Source organism: Drosophila grimshawi, unplaced genomic scaffold, assembly GCF_018153295.1.
Source record: "Drosophila grimshawi isolate 15287-2541.00 unplaced genomic scaffold, ASM1815329v1 contig_1377, whole genome shotgun sequence".
In the NCBI taxonomy this organism is placed as follows: Eukaryota; Metazoa; Arthropoda; class Insecta; order Diptera; family Drosophilidae; genus Drosophila; species Drosophila grimshawi.
In genome coordinates, this window is record NW_025062900.1 from 15,862,013 (window position 1) to 15,878,872 (window position 16,860).

At 43.9% G+C, this 16,860-nt stretch overlaps 6 protein-coding genes across 7 annotated transcripts; 3 read left to right on the plus strand and 3 right to left on the minus strand.

Annotated features, from left to right (window-relative positions):
- Positions 1-284: 284 nt before the first annotated feature.
- Positions 285-5,707, minus strand: LOC6562319 (phosphoribosylformylglycinamidine synthase). Of its 2 annotated transcripts, none has more exons than XM_032735680.1 (4): positions 5,641-5,707; positions 2,481-4,740; positions 1,193-2,344; positions 285-1,117 (listed from the first exon to the last, which is right to left on the minus strand). In XM_032735680.1, the coding sequence occupies exons 2-4, from the start codon at positions 4,723-4,725 to the stop codon at positions 417-419; spliced, it is 4,098 nt and encodes a 1,365-aa protein (XP_032591571.1). In that variant the 5' UTR covers positions 4,726-4,740; positions 5,641-5,707; the 3' UTR covers positions 285-416. The 2 variants fall into 2 exon arrangements, with proteins under 2 accessions (XP_032591571.1, XP_001988021.1); XM_001987985.2 differs by lacking the exon at positions 5,641-5,707 and adding an exon at positions 5,220-5,425.
- Positions 5,708-6,450: 743 nt separating this feature from the next.
- On the minus strand, positions 6,451-7,877 carry LOC6561760 (protein slowmo). The gene is made up of 2 exons (XM_001987984.2): positions 7,807-7,877; positions 6,451-7,683 (listed from the first exon to the last, which is right to left on the minus strand). The coding sequence occupies exon 2, from the start codon at positions 7,591-7,593 to the stop codon at positions 6,934-6,936; it is 660 nt and encodes a 219-aa protein (XP_001988020.1). The 5' UTR covers positions 7,594-7,683; positions 7,807-7,877; the 3' UTR covers positions 6,451-6,933.
- A 672-nt stretch (positions 7,878-8,549) lies between these two features.
- On the plus strand, positions 8,550-9,176 carry LOC6561759 (peptidyl-prolyl cis-trans isomerase). Its single transcript, XM_001987983.3, has one exon. The coding sequence runs from the start codon at positions 8,608-8,610 to the stop codon at positions 9,103-9,105; it is 498 nt and encodes a 165-aa protein (XP_001988019.1). The 5' UTR covers positions 8,550-8,607; the 3' UTR covers positions 9,106-9,176.
- A 110-nt stretch (positions 9,177-9,286) lies between these two features.
- On the plus strand, positions 9,287-11,322 carry LOC6561762 (sesquipedalian-1). Its single transcript, XM_001987982.3, has 4 exons — positions 9,287-9,491; positions 9,575-9,916; positions 9,986-10,195; positions 10,904-11,322. Exons 1-4 carry the CDS (start codon positions 9,431-9,433, stop codon positions 11,200-11,202), a joined length of 912 nt encoding a protein of 303 aa, XP_001988018.1. The 5' UTR covers positions 9,287-9,430; the 3' UTR covers positions 11,203-11,322.
- A 47-nt stretch (positions 11,323-11,369) lies between these two features.
- Positions 11,370-12,515, minus strand: LOC6561761. Its single transcript, XM_001987981.3, has 2 exons — positions 11,803-12,515; positions 11,370-11,746 (listed from the first exon to the last, which is right to left on the minus strand). Exon 1 carries the CDS (start codon positions 12,461-12,463, stop codon positions 11,837-11,839), a length of 627 nt encoding a protein of 208 aa, XP_001988017.2. The 5' UTR covers positions 12,464-12,515; the 3' UTR covers positions 11,370-11,746; positions 11,803-11,836.
- A 100-nt stretch (positions 12,516-12,615) lies between these two features.
- On the plus strand, positions 12,616-15,894 carry LOC6562056 (protein RCC2 homolog). Its single transcript, XM_001987980.2, has 5 exons — positions 12,616-12,715; positions 13,401-13,858; positions 13,919-14,500; positions 14,570-14,828; positions 14,887-15,894. Exons 2-5 carry the CDS (start codon positions 13,502-13,504, stop codon positions 15,162-15,164), a joined length of 1,476 nt encoding a protein of 491 aa, XP_001988016.1. The 5' UTR covers positions 12,616-12,715; positions 13,401-13,501; the 3' UTR covers positions 15,165-15,894.
- Positions 15,895-16,860: the final 966 nt, after the last annotated feature.

Genomic DNA, 16,860 nt, shown 5'->3' on the forward strand with positions numbered 1-16,860 from the left:
AACTATTTGACAATTAAGAAATCACAACTAGTAGATACTCTTTGATTATTTAATTATTATGCCGTATAGGTTCGAGTGTTTTCTGGGCGTCTTGGATCAATTCGTGTTAAATCTGCATAGGCTTAAGTTCAGTTTTTGCTTAAGCTTGATCAAGAATTTATACACTATGGGCAGATTTTGATGGTTTGAGATATATAGAACAACTCTTTAGGGAGAACGGATAAAAGAATTGGTACCAAGTCTTTTAACTTGGCTGAACTTGCCTTACCAAAATAATTATAAAATTTTAGAGATAATTATGTGTGTTTATTTAATATTTAAATATTGCATACAATATAAAATGGCAAGTAGAAAAGTAATGAGAATAAATGTCAATAATAGAGTAGAATGAAGAATAATTGGAATGTCGGTCTATATTAGTCCAGTAGTTGTGCACACCAATTGTAGGCGTTGTTGAACATCAGCTGCCAAGGACTCTCCATCTGGGTGCCTGCGTCGACTGCAAAGCCCGGCGGCACATAGGGCCACTGATACATGGCGCTGCAGCGCTCGGGATGCGGCATCAGGGCCAAATGACGGCCATCCGGCGAACAGAGGCCAGCGATGCCCTGGGGACTGCCATTGGGATTCATGGGATAGGTGGTGGTGGGCACGCCCTCATCATTCACATACTGCAGCGTCACCAGTTGCTCCTTGTGCAACTGACTCAACAACTCCTCGCGCCGGAACGCGAATCGTCCCTCGCCATGAGCCACCCAGCAGCCCAGGACCAGGTCGTGCATGTTGCTCAGCATGATGGACCGATTGGGCGGTATCCTTACTGTTGACCAGCGGCATTCAAAGCGCTGCGACAGATTGTGCAACAGAGCCACCTCGGGATTAGCGGGATTTGCGACTGTTGTGCTGCCCACGAAGCCAATCAGCGTCATCAGCTGGCAGCCATTGCAAATGCCCAGCGAGAAGACATCCGTACGCCTTTTGAATGCTTCAAATTGGGGCTGCAGCACGGAGCTGTGCAGAATGTTCGCTGCCCAGCCCTTGGCGGAGCCCAAGGTGTCCGCATAGCTGAATCCGCCTGGAAAGACCAAGCCACGATACTGCGACAAGCTGGTGGTGCCTGAAAAGTATTTGAATTAAACTTATAATCAGGCGTGCTCCAATTGTTAGTTTGGAGTGCTTTTATGTGGCTTACCTGCGAGCAGATCCGACATGGTCACATCGTGCACCTCAAAGTTGGCCCTCAGAAGACTGGCCATCATTTCGCGCTCGCTGTTGACGCCCTCCTCGCGGAGCACAGCCACCCGAATGGGTTGAACACAGCGCTTCAGGGTAAGCTCCGCATGCAGATTGGCAGGTGCCTTATATTGTGGCGCTTGGCGATAGTTAAGGCTATCGTATTCGGATTGGACACAGACGACATTTGCCTGGAGCTTCTCCAGCTCGTAGCTGGTGCGCTCCCATTGCTGGTACAGTTCGAGCAACGGTTCATCAAGCAGCGTTTTGCTGCCATTTTGGATGATCACACGTGAGTTGGCCAAACCATAGCCGCGAGTCTTGCCCAGATAATAGTTGGGTACGCCAGCCTGCTTGAATCGAGAGCGAACCAATTCCAGTTGGGATACTTCCACCTCCAGCACCCAGCCACATTCCTCGCTGAACAGCAGACAGGTGTCGTTGCCAATCTTGTCGCTGACTGCATCGTAGCTGGAAACGCCCGCTGTTGCCTCCCCGATGTCCAGCTGGAGTCCACTTAGTCCACCGATTGCCATCTCCAGCAGACAAACAATCAAACCGCCATCGCTGACATCGTGTCCGGCCAGCAATAGTTTCTCGCCCAGCAGCGTTTGAGTCACCTCAAAAGCCTTGGTCAGCACTTGAGTCTGCAGCATGTTGGGCGTCGATTCGCCCTGCTGCGAGTAGGCCTGGGCCAGTGCCGATCCACCAAGACGTGCACATCTCTCAATATTGATCCAAAGCAAAGCGGTCTCCTTGCCGCCACATGCCGGACCCTTGAGATCGGGCGTAATTCGTACACGCACATCCGGACACGGCGCATAGGTGGACAGGACAAGGGTGCCCGGTGATTTGATGACTTCGCCATCCACTTTGGCGGCCATCGACAGCGAATCCTTGCCGCCGTCAATACCAATGCGCAACTCCTGCAGCACCTTGCTCAGCGCCAGACAAGCCTGGTACATTTTGTAGCCCTCGCCGGGCAACTTGGCCGCCCACATCCAATTGCCCGAGCACTTGATGTCCGCCATCTCGCTGATCTTCACAAAGACCAGATTACTCAGCGCCTCGGCCACGCACATGTGCGCCATGTGCACTGGACTAATGAGACCTGTACAGTAAAATTTAACAGCAAATTAGTTAAAATATATACAAATATATTTTAAGTTATTATTTACTAATATTTTCTATTTCAAATAAGTAGACTTAATTTAACAAATAAATATATTTGTGTGGCAAAGACTCACCCATGATGGGCTGCGTGCCAATGGAAGTGGCAATGCCGGCCGTGCTGAAATGTGAGACGGTGGTCAGTGCGTAATCCGATAAGGGCGCCTGAAGGGGGCCCACACACTGCTGCTGGGCAATGAGGCCGCCGACACAGCGATCCACTTTGTTGGTCAGGAAGCGTTTGCTGCCCACGGCGACAATGCTCAGGACGCGCTGCAGTGCATCCGCAACCAGCATATTCTGGGGCAGCTGAAGCAACTGGCGTGGAATGGGTATTTCGGCGAGATCGTAGGTGCGCTTGGGCATATCGCCCAGCACATACGACAACTCCAGATCAAAAGGCGTGGCTCCAAAACTTTTGCGCACCTCGGGCAGCAGAGCTTGCTGCAGATCGGTGGGAGCCGCCTGCTCCACCAGTGTGACCCGGCCATCGCCAGTGACCACGCCCACAAAGCTAATGGGGCAACGTTCGCGTGCACAGATCCGTTCGAGCAACTCTCGATCCTCTGGCTTGCAGAGAATCGCATTGTTCTCCTGGTACTCGGCGCCCCACAGCTCCAGGGCGGTGATTGTGGGATCGCCCAACTTGAATTCACCGCTGAAGATGATGGCGCCCGCAAAGCCCGGTTCGACAAGTTCCTTCAACACATTCCCATTGCCACCCGCGCCCTGATCGTGTATGGCCAGGATGGGATTACGGGGGCCCAGCTCAATGCAGGCGCGAACCACGCGATTCAATTTATTCTCCATCTCCGGATCGCCACGCTGCACGGCATTAAAGTCGAGTTCAGCATCGCCGGAGCCCTGAACCTCCACGGAGCTAGCGGCGCCGCCGCCAACGCCAATGCGATAAACTGGCCCGCCAATCTTCGCCAGCAGCTGGCCTCGCTCCGGCGTCAGTTTGTGGCGCATGGAGGCGGGCATGGTGCCCAGTCCACCACTGAACATGATGGGCTTGACGTACTCCTCCCGGATCTGGGGTGCAGCCGCATTCTGCAGACCATACGATATGGCAAAGCCAGCGATGAGCGGCTCACCAAATTTATTGCCATAGTCCGAGGCACCATTGCTCGCCTCGATCAGCACCTGCAGCGGCGGGGCAAACGAGCCGGGATACTTCATTCCCTTGGGTTCATAGGGCTGACTGTAGCCCGGAATGTGGAGAGCACCCACACAGTAGCCGGCGGTGCCGGCAATGGGTAATCCACCCCGACCCACACCCTGAACATCGCGCAGCCGACCACCAGTGCCGGTGGTGGCGCCACTGAAGGGTGCCACAGCCGTGGGCATATTGTGCGTCTCCGCCGTGAATATCAAATCGGATTCAATGCGCTGCACTTGAACAGCACCCGGCACGCCAATCTCCAGCGGCTGCAGTGCATCATGCGTGAAGCCCACAATGGCGCTACTATTATCACTGAATTTAATCGTATTATTGGGATTCGTATTGCTCTGCGTGTCCATGATGAGCTGAATCAGTGTGCGCGGCAGCTCCTTGCCCGCGTGCAGCATGCGTCCGCGGAAGAACCAGTGGCGGGAGTGCTCACTGTTGCTCTGCGCACAATCGAAGAGTTCCACAGTGGTCGGATTTCGCTTCAGCGTCTGGCCAAACAGCTCCGCATAGTAATCCAAATCGTAGTCGGTGAACGCCAAGCCCAGCTCCCGATTGATCTCCTCCAGCGCCGGACGTCCCTGTTCCAGCACGGGCACATAGCTCCAGGCGGCTTGCTCGGCCGGCAGCTGCTCATCGAAACTATCACGCGGCATATTACTCTCCGTATAGATGCACTGCGTCATCCGATCCCCGAGCACTGACACATAACGGGATAATTCACGTGTCGCCGCCGCCTGGGCAAATGTCAGCAAATAAATTGTGGAGCATTCCATGCGTCGCACCTCCTTGTAGCCAAGATTCTGAAAGATGTTCACACAGTTCGTGGAGTACGGCGTCGAGAAATTGAAACGTGGCCCAATCTCCACCAGCAATTGAGTGCGCTCATCCTTCAGCTGCAGAGCTGCCCGCTTGCTAAGAGATTGCTCCGCCTGAAGTGGTTGCTTAACCAGCCAACACATCAACTCAACCAGTGGCAAAGGATGTTGGCCACTGCCACTGCCACTGCTCCGATTGTCGTACTCCAGGTGATAGCAACGCTCCAGTCTAACGGACACCAGCTGCGGATCAACTGCCTGCAGACGCTGCAGCAGACGCTGCTCCTCCTCAGCATCGAATGCGGCCACATCGTAATATCGCAGAATGCCCATCTCTCAGTTGGTTAACTAAGCAGGAGGCGAGGAAAGAAGAAGTGTAAATATCGCAGATATATCTTTAATAATTGGAATTACATCTTGTATGCAATTGCAGACTAGTTGATCAACTTTTAAAGATTATTTTTATCTTTTTAATATTTAAAGATTGGAATTAAGTATAAATATTTAGAGGACTGAAAGCACTGCATATAATAATTTTGTAGCTTTGTTGATGAAGTTTCCACAATTGGCAAATCAAGTAGATTATTATTTGTACATTTTATTTATTTATTTTTGCAAATCATTTCAATACAATGTTGAAATCTCACTTTCCAATCAATTTGCACATAGTTCACTGAAAATAAGTTCAAGTTAATTTACACAGTTTTAAAGCCACCATTTGGATGCAGTTTGAGAGTCACTGAATTCATTTCACTTATTTCACAGATCACTGCTTGGCTAGCGCGAATATAAATACTGTAGACAAGCCCACTTCCATTTTCGCCCACCTGTTAATGTCTGGTATTCAAATAGAGGGGTTTAAATCTTTACAACGTTCTTTTGATCTTTTCTTAAAAGTTTGCAAGTCGGATTTTGAACGTGCGTTCCTTACACGCTTTGCGGGCAGACTGAGCGCTGTAATCTAGCGACGCTGTCGAAGTCGTTGGCAACTGGAGCAGCCAGCAGCAGCGACGACCACGTTGGAAAGGTTATCAAGCACAGATCAGCTTTTCAGCGCATCAAATTACAACAGACGGCGGCAAATGGCAATGCAATCGTTGATATGTTGCACTGGCGTCACTGGCTTGTTTTCATTTTATTTTCACGGTTGCTGGAACGCGCTGATAAAACAGCGAAAGCGTAAACATATTTGTTGCAAATAACATGATACTTAGTATTTATTGCCAAAACTAATAATAAATAACTAACCCGAATTGGATTACAGTAAGCGGTACGTGCACGTGCATAGGAGAACACAAGAGACAGAGTGAGAGACTAATGGCGAGAGAGAAACTGAGACTGAGAATGCCGCGCACGTTTTGGCAGCACCGAATTGGAAGCGGGGGCTGCCAAGCTTTAAACAGCTGTTTTATTGAAAGTGCGCTACACTGTATTTTATCAGAAAAGTGTATATACTCATTTATATTGTGTTTGGGAATAAATTGTTGACATACAAAAGCATTTATAGTATTGCAATTTTATATGCAATTTTATGTTTTTAACTATAATAAACCAACATGTTATATCTACATTTCAATAAGCACAATAAATAATACACAATATTTTTAAATTATTCGGTATTTTTTAAATCATATGTCGAAATGTATACAATAATTTAGAAAGGCGTGGGAAAAATACGAATTTACTACATTTGTACATGTATAATTTCAAAACTACCTGTATATGCTTACATACACACGTACAGATGTACATTTGCTGCTGGCAATGTCACGCGCTCATCGCTATAGAGACAAAAAGCTCTCAGCTCACTTGTTGTCATGTGACGTAGCCGCCAATCTCGTATGGCAACAGAAACAAACCGCTGGATACGTCACGGAAAGCTATAAAACAAAATTGCCAGGAAATAAAGACGCGATCAAAGCGTGTTGCGCAAACATTAACAGTTGCATTATATACTTCTTGGTTTTATTTTTAAATATATTCATGTGTTTAAATCATTTAGGGGTCATCAACAATAGTTGGCAGACAAACTAAATACGCAGTAACCAAACAAAATAATTCGATAATTGAGCAATTTCTGGTTTATTTAATGCCCGCTTGTTTATTTAGATTTTTTTCTCGTTTCTTTTCTTTTACAATTTGTTGCATATTAAAAACTATGTTTTTTGGTTTTATTTATAAATAAATAATTTGTTGCTACGATACTGCTGCACTCGCTTCCGTTGCAGTTGTTGTTGCCTTGCCGCCTAAAGGCTTTGTACGTTGGAGTGTGACCCTATCAAACACGCGCAGCTTTTGACTGATAACCATAGGAAAGTTTCAGTATTTGCTGTTTTTGTTACACCTTATAAAATATATAATATATATATATCGAACGATTTGTTGCGCTATTTTCAACAGAAGTATTCAAATTGGATATTATTGTTGTTATGGTTCGCGTTCGTCGTGCTCCTCTCAAATATTTTAATTCACTTGCTGACCTAACACACACACACACCAAAACACACACAGACACAGCCTCTGGCCAGTGTTGCCCCCGCCCTACGTAATGTGCATTGCTTTCGCCGCTTTCGATGCCTGCGCACTCAACTCGTCCATGCTTTTTCTGGCTGATTCGGTGACCTCATCGATGGAACGCCTTGTGCTGTGTATCAATTCATCTGTGCCACGTGCCGCCGAATCGGCGATGCTCTTCACCTCGGTGTTGATCAGTCCGATTACCCATTCGAGGCCCTGCCGTCCCTTGCCCGCATTCGAGCTGATCGACGAGGTAAGTATGTCTTCCATATAGTGGGATAACGGCACACCATAAACCGTTACAGTTGCCTCCTGTTTGAGTAGCGTCTTACTCGAATCAGCTGGATGGGACTCATAGTAGAGAACCTCGTCGACGCTAATGTTGCGACAAAAGGTCAAATTGTTTGTCTTCAACACCATCTGCTTCCGTTGCGGATCGACCGTGGAGCGTTCACTAGCAAAGCAGGTTTTGGCTGTGCCAATTAAAGCATGCGTCCACTTTGGAAAATACCATTTGGATTGCACCAGTCGATGTGTGTGAAGGACGCCGTCGACGACGCGTCGCTCGACGACATCGGTTCCGATGATGGAGGGCGTCATCGGATTCGGATATTTACGCCACGCCGCCTGTGTGACCGTCTCCCACGGATGGTTGAACGTATGCTCAGATGTCCAGATTTTCATTATGCAAGCGTTGCGTCGATTGCGAAAAATTCCTCTCTCGTGTCTTTAGTATCGTCTATTTCGCAAGGCGGGCGCGCGACTCTAAGCAGCCTGTTTTGTATCGTTGGGGCAACGAAACGGGATAGAAAATAAATAAATAGTTGTATATGCGTTTTGAGCACGTTTGACGAGCAAAATTTTGAGATAAAAATGGAATATTTCTGTCGAACCGACCTTTACTCAGGTGTTCTGCGAGTAGAGTGACTAATATCGATACTTCACTCTGAGTACTCGTACTCATATTTAGTCTGTCGTTAGTTGAATAACCCCAAAACGGTCACATTTTGCATATGCGCGAATTTATCGAAATTCAGTAATCGCCTCCGATTATTCAATTTAAAAGCACACCGTGTCGAAATGAGTAAAATGCCAAAATATAGGTTACTATGTTTGTTTTTATTTATTATTTGATTGGTTTTGTGATTTTAGCGATATTTTATATCCATTTTTAAATTAATTTGTCCAGAACGTTGTTAAAGTCATTGTTCTTTCGATGTTGCTTTTGCATCCTGCTGTTCGTTGCCGTTATTCTCGGGCTCCGTTTCCGAAGGCGGTTCAGTGAAATCCTGGTCAGATGAGATCGATTCTTCGAATTCGAGAGGTTGAGAATTGCCATTTATATCGAAAAACGTATATCCCAACATTAACAACGCAACTTCAGTCACTATATAAGACATTTTAGCGAGTGATATTGCGAGCTGAGCAATCGACAACTATCCCTAGAGCTTTGTGCCGAATCGATTAATCTATTAATGATGCCACAGCCAATCGAGTGCTTTTTTAGCAAACGAAAAAGGGTGCAATATGACTCATCTCTAGATTTCGTTTCGGTAGTTTTATACACATACTTCTCTATAATGATGAAATCGATGAATCGATTAATCTCCTAATAACACTACAGTCAACCTGAGTCCTTTTTCTACATTAGCATATTCGCACATTTAATTTGTTCGCAAATATTCAAACGGATCGAAAATGAGCACTTTACCCAGAGTATTCTTCGACATGACCGCCGACAACCAGCCCGTCGGTAGGATAATTATGGAGCTGCGCTCTGATGTTGTGCCCAAGACGGCGGAGAATTTCCGTGCTCTGTGCACCGGCGAGAAGGGCTTTGGCTTTAAGGACTCCAGTTTCCATCGCGTCATTCCAAACTTTATGTGCCAGGGTGGCGATTTCACCAATCACAACGGCACTGGCGGCAAGTCGATCTACGGCAACAAGTTCCCCGATGAGAACTTCCGCCTGAAGCACACCGGCGCCGGCATTCTGTCAATGGCAAATGCTGGCCCCAACACCAACGGATCGCAATTCTTCATTTGCACCGTGAAGACCTCTTGGTTGGATAACAAACACGTTGTGTTTGGCGAAATTGTTGAAGGCTTGGATGTTGTCAAGCAAATCGAATCTTACGGTTCGCAGTCGGGGAAGACCACAAAGAAGATCGTGATCGCTGATTGTGGATCACTTTAAGATAGCTAAACTCCTTCTCTGGTCAATACAAATTAAAAATACCTACTCGCATTTTCTCGGACAAATCAATAAATGTAATAATATGAAATACATCTGTTCAATAGAAAAGAAAATAAAAAAATATGACATCTCTAGAATTCGTTGCGATAGTTTACATTTAAATTAGGTGTGGCAACATTGTTCGATGACAACAAACAGCTGTTCTGCTTGGGCTTATATATTAATGTACGCTTCTATGTAAATAGATATGTAAATACAAAATTAATGCAAACAAAAGCGCATTATTAATGATTTTTTGGAATAGACAAACATTAATTTTATCACAATGAAAATCAACGAAAAGAACCTGTGCGTCTTTGCCCGATCGCCGCCGTTCGACATGGAAGGTTAGTTTTCAATTTTTAAATAGGCAATATTTTATATATTTATCTATGATTAATCATAATGATAATGGTAATTAATGTCGCAGGTTTTCTCAACAAACGCGGCGTAGTCAACAAGTCATTTCAAAGACGCTATTTTGTGCTCAAAGGCAATTTGCTGTTCTATTTCGAGACGCGACTGGACAAGGAGCCATTGGGCTTAATTGTCGTCGAGGGATGCACAATTGAGCTCTCCCTGGAATCGGATGTGGACAACTATTGCTTCGAGATCGCCTTCAATGGGAATCGCACCTATATCCTGGCTGCCGACACCCACGACAGCATGGAGGCGTGGATGAAGGCGCTGACTTGCGCCGGCTACGAATACAAGCGGATTATTGTCGCGGAGCTGCAGCGACAGCTCCAGGAGATCGAGGACTCCAGGAACAGTAGGCGCTGAACTAAGCGAGAAAACCACCTGCATAAAATGCTCAACAATTGAAATGTTTTTCTTGCAGAGATGCGCACTGATCCGACGGATGCACTGGTGGATAAGCCACGTCCGCCACCCCGGCGTCAGAATCCTTTTAATCGTCCTGCGCCACCGCCACCTGATTGTGCCCCGGGGTTGCGCAACGGTGTCATCATGTCGCCCATGCCTTTTGTGGCAGGCTACTTTGGCTCCAGCAACGCTAAAGCGCAACTGCAGCAGGAGCGATCCTACTCAGGTGAGTGACGTCAGCAACAACAGCTGCTTTCGCAGTTTACCATAGCAAGCGAAGTTTTGACAAGAAAAGTGAAAAGTGGTTTTTGGCACACCGAAATTTAGATACCCTTGCGAAAGTTGTTTACATGTTATATGTTGATATTCTAGATAGATAGGTATAAATAGTCCGAAAGTAATTGATAATTACTTAGCTAATTAGTTTGGTTTAGATATCTTGGTAAACGGAAAAGCTTTTTAGGAGAAGTATTCGATTCACATATTAAACTCTTATAATTAGAGGTGGGCATGGGTAAATCCAACTAAATCCTATCTCTTACAATTAGAGTTGTGCACGACTACATTTTAACTTTTGTTTTTTCTGCTCGGCTAGATTCGAAATTGAACCTCTCCGAAGTACCGTTCAGTCTTTTTTGCAAAACAAAATGAAAGAATTACCCCCATAAAAAAAGCTCAGTTATAATCTGCGCAACTGCGGCTTTTTCACCTAGAGCAGCATGCCGTGTTTCTAGGTGAGGGTATTTAAGTGCAGATAAGCAAGCGACAACCAAACATATTTCTCAGTAGCGTCGCTGCCTGCACAGAGTGCCGAGCTTATCGCAATTGCTTTTGTTCTTCTCGTTCGCAATGCCGTTATTGCAGCTGATCATTGAGAAAATGTGCTGCACAAATATAAGAGAAGGCAATAAACCGTTACTATTTCCACTTGCAGGCAATAACAACACAAGTCCGCAAACAACGCCCAAAATGCAGAGACGTCCACAACAACCACAGCCTCAGTCGCAGCCTCAGCCTCAGCCAGGAGCAGCGCACGCGATCTTCTACAGTGATACACCGATAGCAGCAACCAGAGTATTAGCGATCAGCAACAACAACAACAGCAACGATAAGAAAAAAAGGCCAAATGCCTCGGAGGAGTTTAAAATCAATCACGAACTCCATCGGAAAATCATTATGACAGATATCGAAGCTTATCGCCAGGGTCAAAAACAACCTTTAATACAATTCTAAGTGAACCTATATTTTTATTGTATCTGTTCACTTTGTGCTAAATGAAATTTAAATCTATTTATATTTATGTTCGATTTCCAATAATGTTACAAATATACACGAAAGACCCTTTAAGCTATATATACAAAAACTGAAGAGTTAAATTACAGCTAGAGTTGATGTATTTCCAATGCTATATTTGTCTTACTTTAAATTCCATCTTTGTGTATCTCTTCACATTTTAATTTCTGGTTTTATAATAGATAATTTACATCTAAAATTGCTGACAAGCTCGTTCAGAGTTTTATAAAAGCTATATTTTCTACAATTTAAAAAATTTTTAAATTCGAAAATAAACAGCATTGAATATATGTACATTTTAATTTCTAATTGTTTATATACATGCAGATATATATTTAATTGGTTAGGGTTATAACTAGAATCGAGATATTCGGGCAGCAGATCGTTCGATTAATCTATTTATGACAACAGTCCACTGAGTCCTTTGTTTAGCATCAGCATATTCACAATGTAACTCATCGCTAGAGTTCGTTTCGATATTTTTCTAAAATTTAAAAAATAATCATTGAAGAGCTATACATTTGATTATCTGATTCATACAGATAGATATATATTTAATTAGTGAGGACTATGACTAGAACTGATTGAGATATTCGCGCAGTAGATCGTTCCTTTCCCGTTGGATTGCATTGGATTCCTCGATTCGTTTGCTCAGCTCTTTTATGGCTGAGATTCTGCTGCGCTCCAGAACTAGCAGTTGTCGCTGCTGCTCCTGGCTCACAGACAGATCTGGCTTCGTTGCCAGCAGGGTTGCGTCCACAGTTGCACACATATCCAGCTGCTGCTGCGGCTCGACTGCATTATTCTCGGCTTTGATGGCAGCCATTGAAGAGGAGGAGGATGATTTATCGTTGTGAAACATTTCGTCGAATGTATCGTAATAATCCCAGGCGACTCGCTTACGTCCGTTCTTCTTCATTGTCTCGCGACAGGTGCGATATGTCTTCTTCATGTTACGCCATTTGCGATCGCAGATATCTTCGTTGATTCCCTTGTAGCCTTCCCGTTCCATCTCATCTACAATTTCTGTCCACAGAGCCCGTTTGCGTGTCTTTGGATCTCGGAATCTGTGGCGTCGCTCTGAATAGAGTTCGACGAGGAGTTTGGTGCTCTTCTGATTCCAGTGCCATTCCTCGACGCCGCCCTCGCATTCCAGGTAATAATGTGTCGTTTCTGTGTCTTCGCTGTCCATTTTATCCATATATTTCCTAGCCAATTCTTTTATTTGTTGTCAAAATATCCCAGGGCCGCAATACATCAATCGATAGCAAACATCGCACTAATGTACGATAACATTAAAACCCTATCGAGTCGAGGCGGTATTTTATAGCTCATTTTACTTTGGCAAAGTGTGCACACACTTGTACTTCTGGCTAAATTTGGTTTTGTTGTTTTTGCTGCGCGAGAAACGGGAACGCTTAACGAAAAAGTTATTAAGTGTAAAACTCAAAAAGTAAGTCGTTTCTGCATAATTTTGCCATACAAATCAGTGAGCCATTTAATTCCTACGTTAGCATATATAAACGCGATTTCGAGCAACTAATGCGGCTCATTGTCTGCGTTGCCTTTGTTTGAGGTGTTTTCGAAAAAGTGACGCCAACATTTCAAATTTGATTTCAAGCCGTTGTTCAATTAAAGTAGTCATAATATATAAATAACATTAGGCGCCAAACAATTACGGACAGTTTGAATAACATTTATTTAGATTTAAGGTCAATTTCTGTTGATTTTGGGCAATTGCAAAAGTCGCGTAGTCGGTGTTAGCATCGCAGCGGGCTTTGTTGGCGTTCATTTTGTTTTTCCATGCTTGCAAAACCACCACACACTCAAACACACACATAGAGCGTGTGTGAGAGCTGCGCTTAGAGATGCGCTCGTGCAGATATTCGCAAAAACACGCCATGAGTGTGACTGACTGGAAAATAAATATAAAAATTTGCAATTCCATTTTTCCATAGAAAACGTGTTAACTAAAAATTAGAAAACGAACCGGTTTCATTTCTTGTGCAACACCCTAATGCAATTAATGCGTACAAGGTCGTGTCACGCACGCAGCACTAGCGGAAACCGCTACGCTCTGCTGGGTACAAATTCTGGTTATGCTTCTCAACGATTGTTGTTGGTCTCTTTTATTACAGCTGCTGAGAGGCAAGACAAAGAACTAGAGTGAGCGACAGAGACAGCGAGAGAGAGACAGCGCGAGAGAGAGAGAGAGCGAGGCATTGCTGGTAATAGAAAGATGTCGGCTAAGCGCAAGGCAGGTGGCAATGGGGCCGGTCCCACCAAGCGTCGTCCCAAAAAGAAGGAATCCGACTACGAGGACGAGTTCAGCGATGAATCGGACGATGATGTCGCCACCGCCGCCCAACAGCAGCAACAGCAATCAGCTGGTCAAATGGAGGTGCTGATACCTCATGATCATCTCGATCCGCCCAGCAAATTGCCAGAGGATTTACTTGCCACGCTGGAGAAGACGCCGGGTCAACTGCTATTGGCGGGTATGGTCACCTGGGATTTGACGGGCAAGCGCGATCGCAAAAATGTCACAAAAGTGCGTCCAAATCTGTTCAGCTTTCATCGTTTCACAGATGAGAAGGTAAGCGAAGGAGTTAGTTGGAATTGGGAGCATATTTGAATGATTCTCTCCCCTCCTTAGTATCGCTCTGTGGCCAGTGGTCCCGCTTCAGCGCACACAATCCTCATCAATATGGATCGCAAGGCACTCGGCTTCGGACGCAATCCCAGTGGACAGTTGGGCCTCAGCTCAGACATCAAGTTGGTGGAGAAGCCCTCGCTGATACCAGCCCTGGAGCAATTGAATATTGTCCAAGCGGCCGCTGGACGTCATCACACGCTCTTCCTCACCGACACGGGCACCGTGTACGCCTGCGGCGAGAATAAATCCGGACAGTGCGGTGTGGGCAATGCCCATCCCAATGTATTTGCACCCACACCGATCAATTATCGTGGTCCGCCCATCATTCGCATTGGTTGCGGTGCCGAGTTCTCCGTCATACTCGATATTAAGGGCAATTTGCATACGTTCGGCTTGCCGGAATATGGCCAATTGGGCCACAATACGGATGCCAAGTACTTTGTGAATGCCAACAAGCTGTCATTCCACTTCGAGACATCCCCCAAAAAGGTTGTGCTCTACATCGAGAAGAGCAAGGAGGGCCATGTGACACCGGTCGATGGTGTTCAGATCGTTGACTTTGCATGTGGCAACAATCACACGGTAATAAACTCTATTCAATATTTAATATTTATATATATTAAAATTGTAATCTCTCTCTCCCACAAACAGGTCGCAATTGATTCGAAGAAACGTGTTTATAGCTGGGGCTTTGGCGGCTTTGGTCGTCTGGGCCATGCTGAGCCCAAGGATGAGATGGTGCCGCGTCTGATGAAGTTCTTTGATACCCAGGGACGTGGTGGTCGCAGCATCTATTGTGGTTCCACCTTCAGTCTGATCATCAACGAGCTGGGACTGCTCTATTTGTTTGGCCAGAACAAGAAGACGGGCGAGGCCAATATGTATCCGAAGCCAGTGCAGGATTTGGCAGGTAAGAAAGATTTAATACGTATTGAATTCCACTAAATTGGAGTGGTCTTTTCTCACAGGTTGGAATATAACCGCAATTGGCTGTGCCAATACCTCAATTATGATATCGGCGGATGACACACTGATTGCATGGGGCGCATCGCCCACCTTTGGTGAGCTGGGCATCGGTGAGTTCCAGAAGTCGTCGACGGTGCCCAAGGAGGTACCCAAAATGGATGGCATTAAAATACCTCAGGTCAGCATGGGCTATTCCCATACGGCTCTGCTTGTGGACACCACTCACGAGGCCACCAAGCAGAAATACGAGAAAATGCCAGAATATACTATCGAAGATTAAACAAAAGCAACAACACAAAAGAAAGAAGATATACATTAAAAAATGAAAGAAAAAAACAAACAAACATTAAGTATACCGCTGCCAACAATAATACTGCTCTATATATATACATAGATACTACAAAAACTTGAACTGATCAACGAAACTCTGCTGCTACTTATACTAAATGAAAAAAAGAAAACAAAACAAAACAAAAACAGTACGGATAATTCATAAACATTTTATGCTATAAGTTTAAAGTAATTACTATTCTCTAAACTCACAACCACCACTCATATCTCAAATATCGTTTGTGTATTTATCAGCATTACGATTACGATTACGATTACAATACATATTTTCTTGGGTAGTTAGTTTTCGTAATTTATTTTTTATTTATGAAGTCTTTTTTTTGTAAAATTCTTGCTGTCTTTAATTTATTGCCGCCCATGATTAGGCTTAAAAAAAAAAAACAATTTGTCTAACGCAACTATTCCAATATACTTATATTTATAATTTCTTAAGACCGATTTATTTACAGTATTTCATCTAAAGCAACAAGAAAAAGAACACAAAACAACTACAATGTAATAACTAAGTGCATGAGTTACATATATAAAGATATATACAAATTGAAAGTATACAACGGATGGCAAATCCAATACAAGATGCAACTATTAAAGTACATCATGCATTTTAATCATATACAACAAAAATATTTAAATAAAGAGAAAACATGTTAGTATTTAAATTGTGTGTGCATTTTTTAGTTTTGGGATCCAGACAGAAATTGGACAACATATGAGAAAAGTTATCCTTGCTAAATAGAACCTTATCTTATGGAAATTTCCTTTTTGGAAGTATAATTTTAAAAGCAGCTCTTATACAAAAATTGGGATCTTTAATTTAATTTCAATTTGCCATATATATCTGATATTTGACTTTTTTTCTTTTTCAGCTAAACTTATTAAATTTGCATATTAAAAATATTTTTATAGGTATTATGTTTTTAAATCTATATATTTGTTTCTATAAATGACAGAAAAAACAATCTTTTTTTTCTTGTTCAGCTAAACATAAAATTTGCATATGAAATTTTTTTAATAAAAATCTAAAGCCTCAATAATTTCAGTTTTTTCTGTTAAATCTATATATTTGTTTGTATAAATTAAAAACAATCTGATATCTTTTTAATTAATTTTCTTTTTCAACTAGACTTATTAAATTTGCAGTTAAGCATTATTTAATATGATAATAATTCTCATTTTTATTTGTTTGCTTCTATAAATAGTCAACATTCAACTCGCCGTACTATTATTTATCTAAAAGACTTAATATGGCTTTAATTATAATTTGTTTTCTTTTTGCATCTATATATTTGTTTCTATAAATAGTCTGGTCTGCATTCAACTCGCCGCAGTTCTGAGTTCGTCTCCCAGCAGGCTCCTGGCCAAGTGAATGAAAGCGAAAGTCATGAAACGAGCTTTTGTCGTTTTCTTACTCGAAAGCTCTTTTATTTCGGCGCCTATCGGCGTCTCTCGCGACTTTTAACTCCGAACTCTGCTCTCCGGCTGTTTGACTGTTTGGCTGGCTGTTTGGCCTCAGCACAATTTTCACTGTCACACAGGACAGTCTTCCGCCGTAGTCCTTTCGTGTAATGTGCGCTATTGAGGAACACTTTTTGCACGCCGCACACTGAGTTTTATTTTAGTTTTTT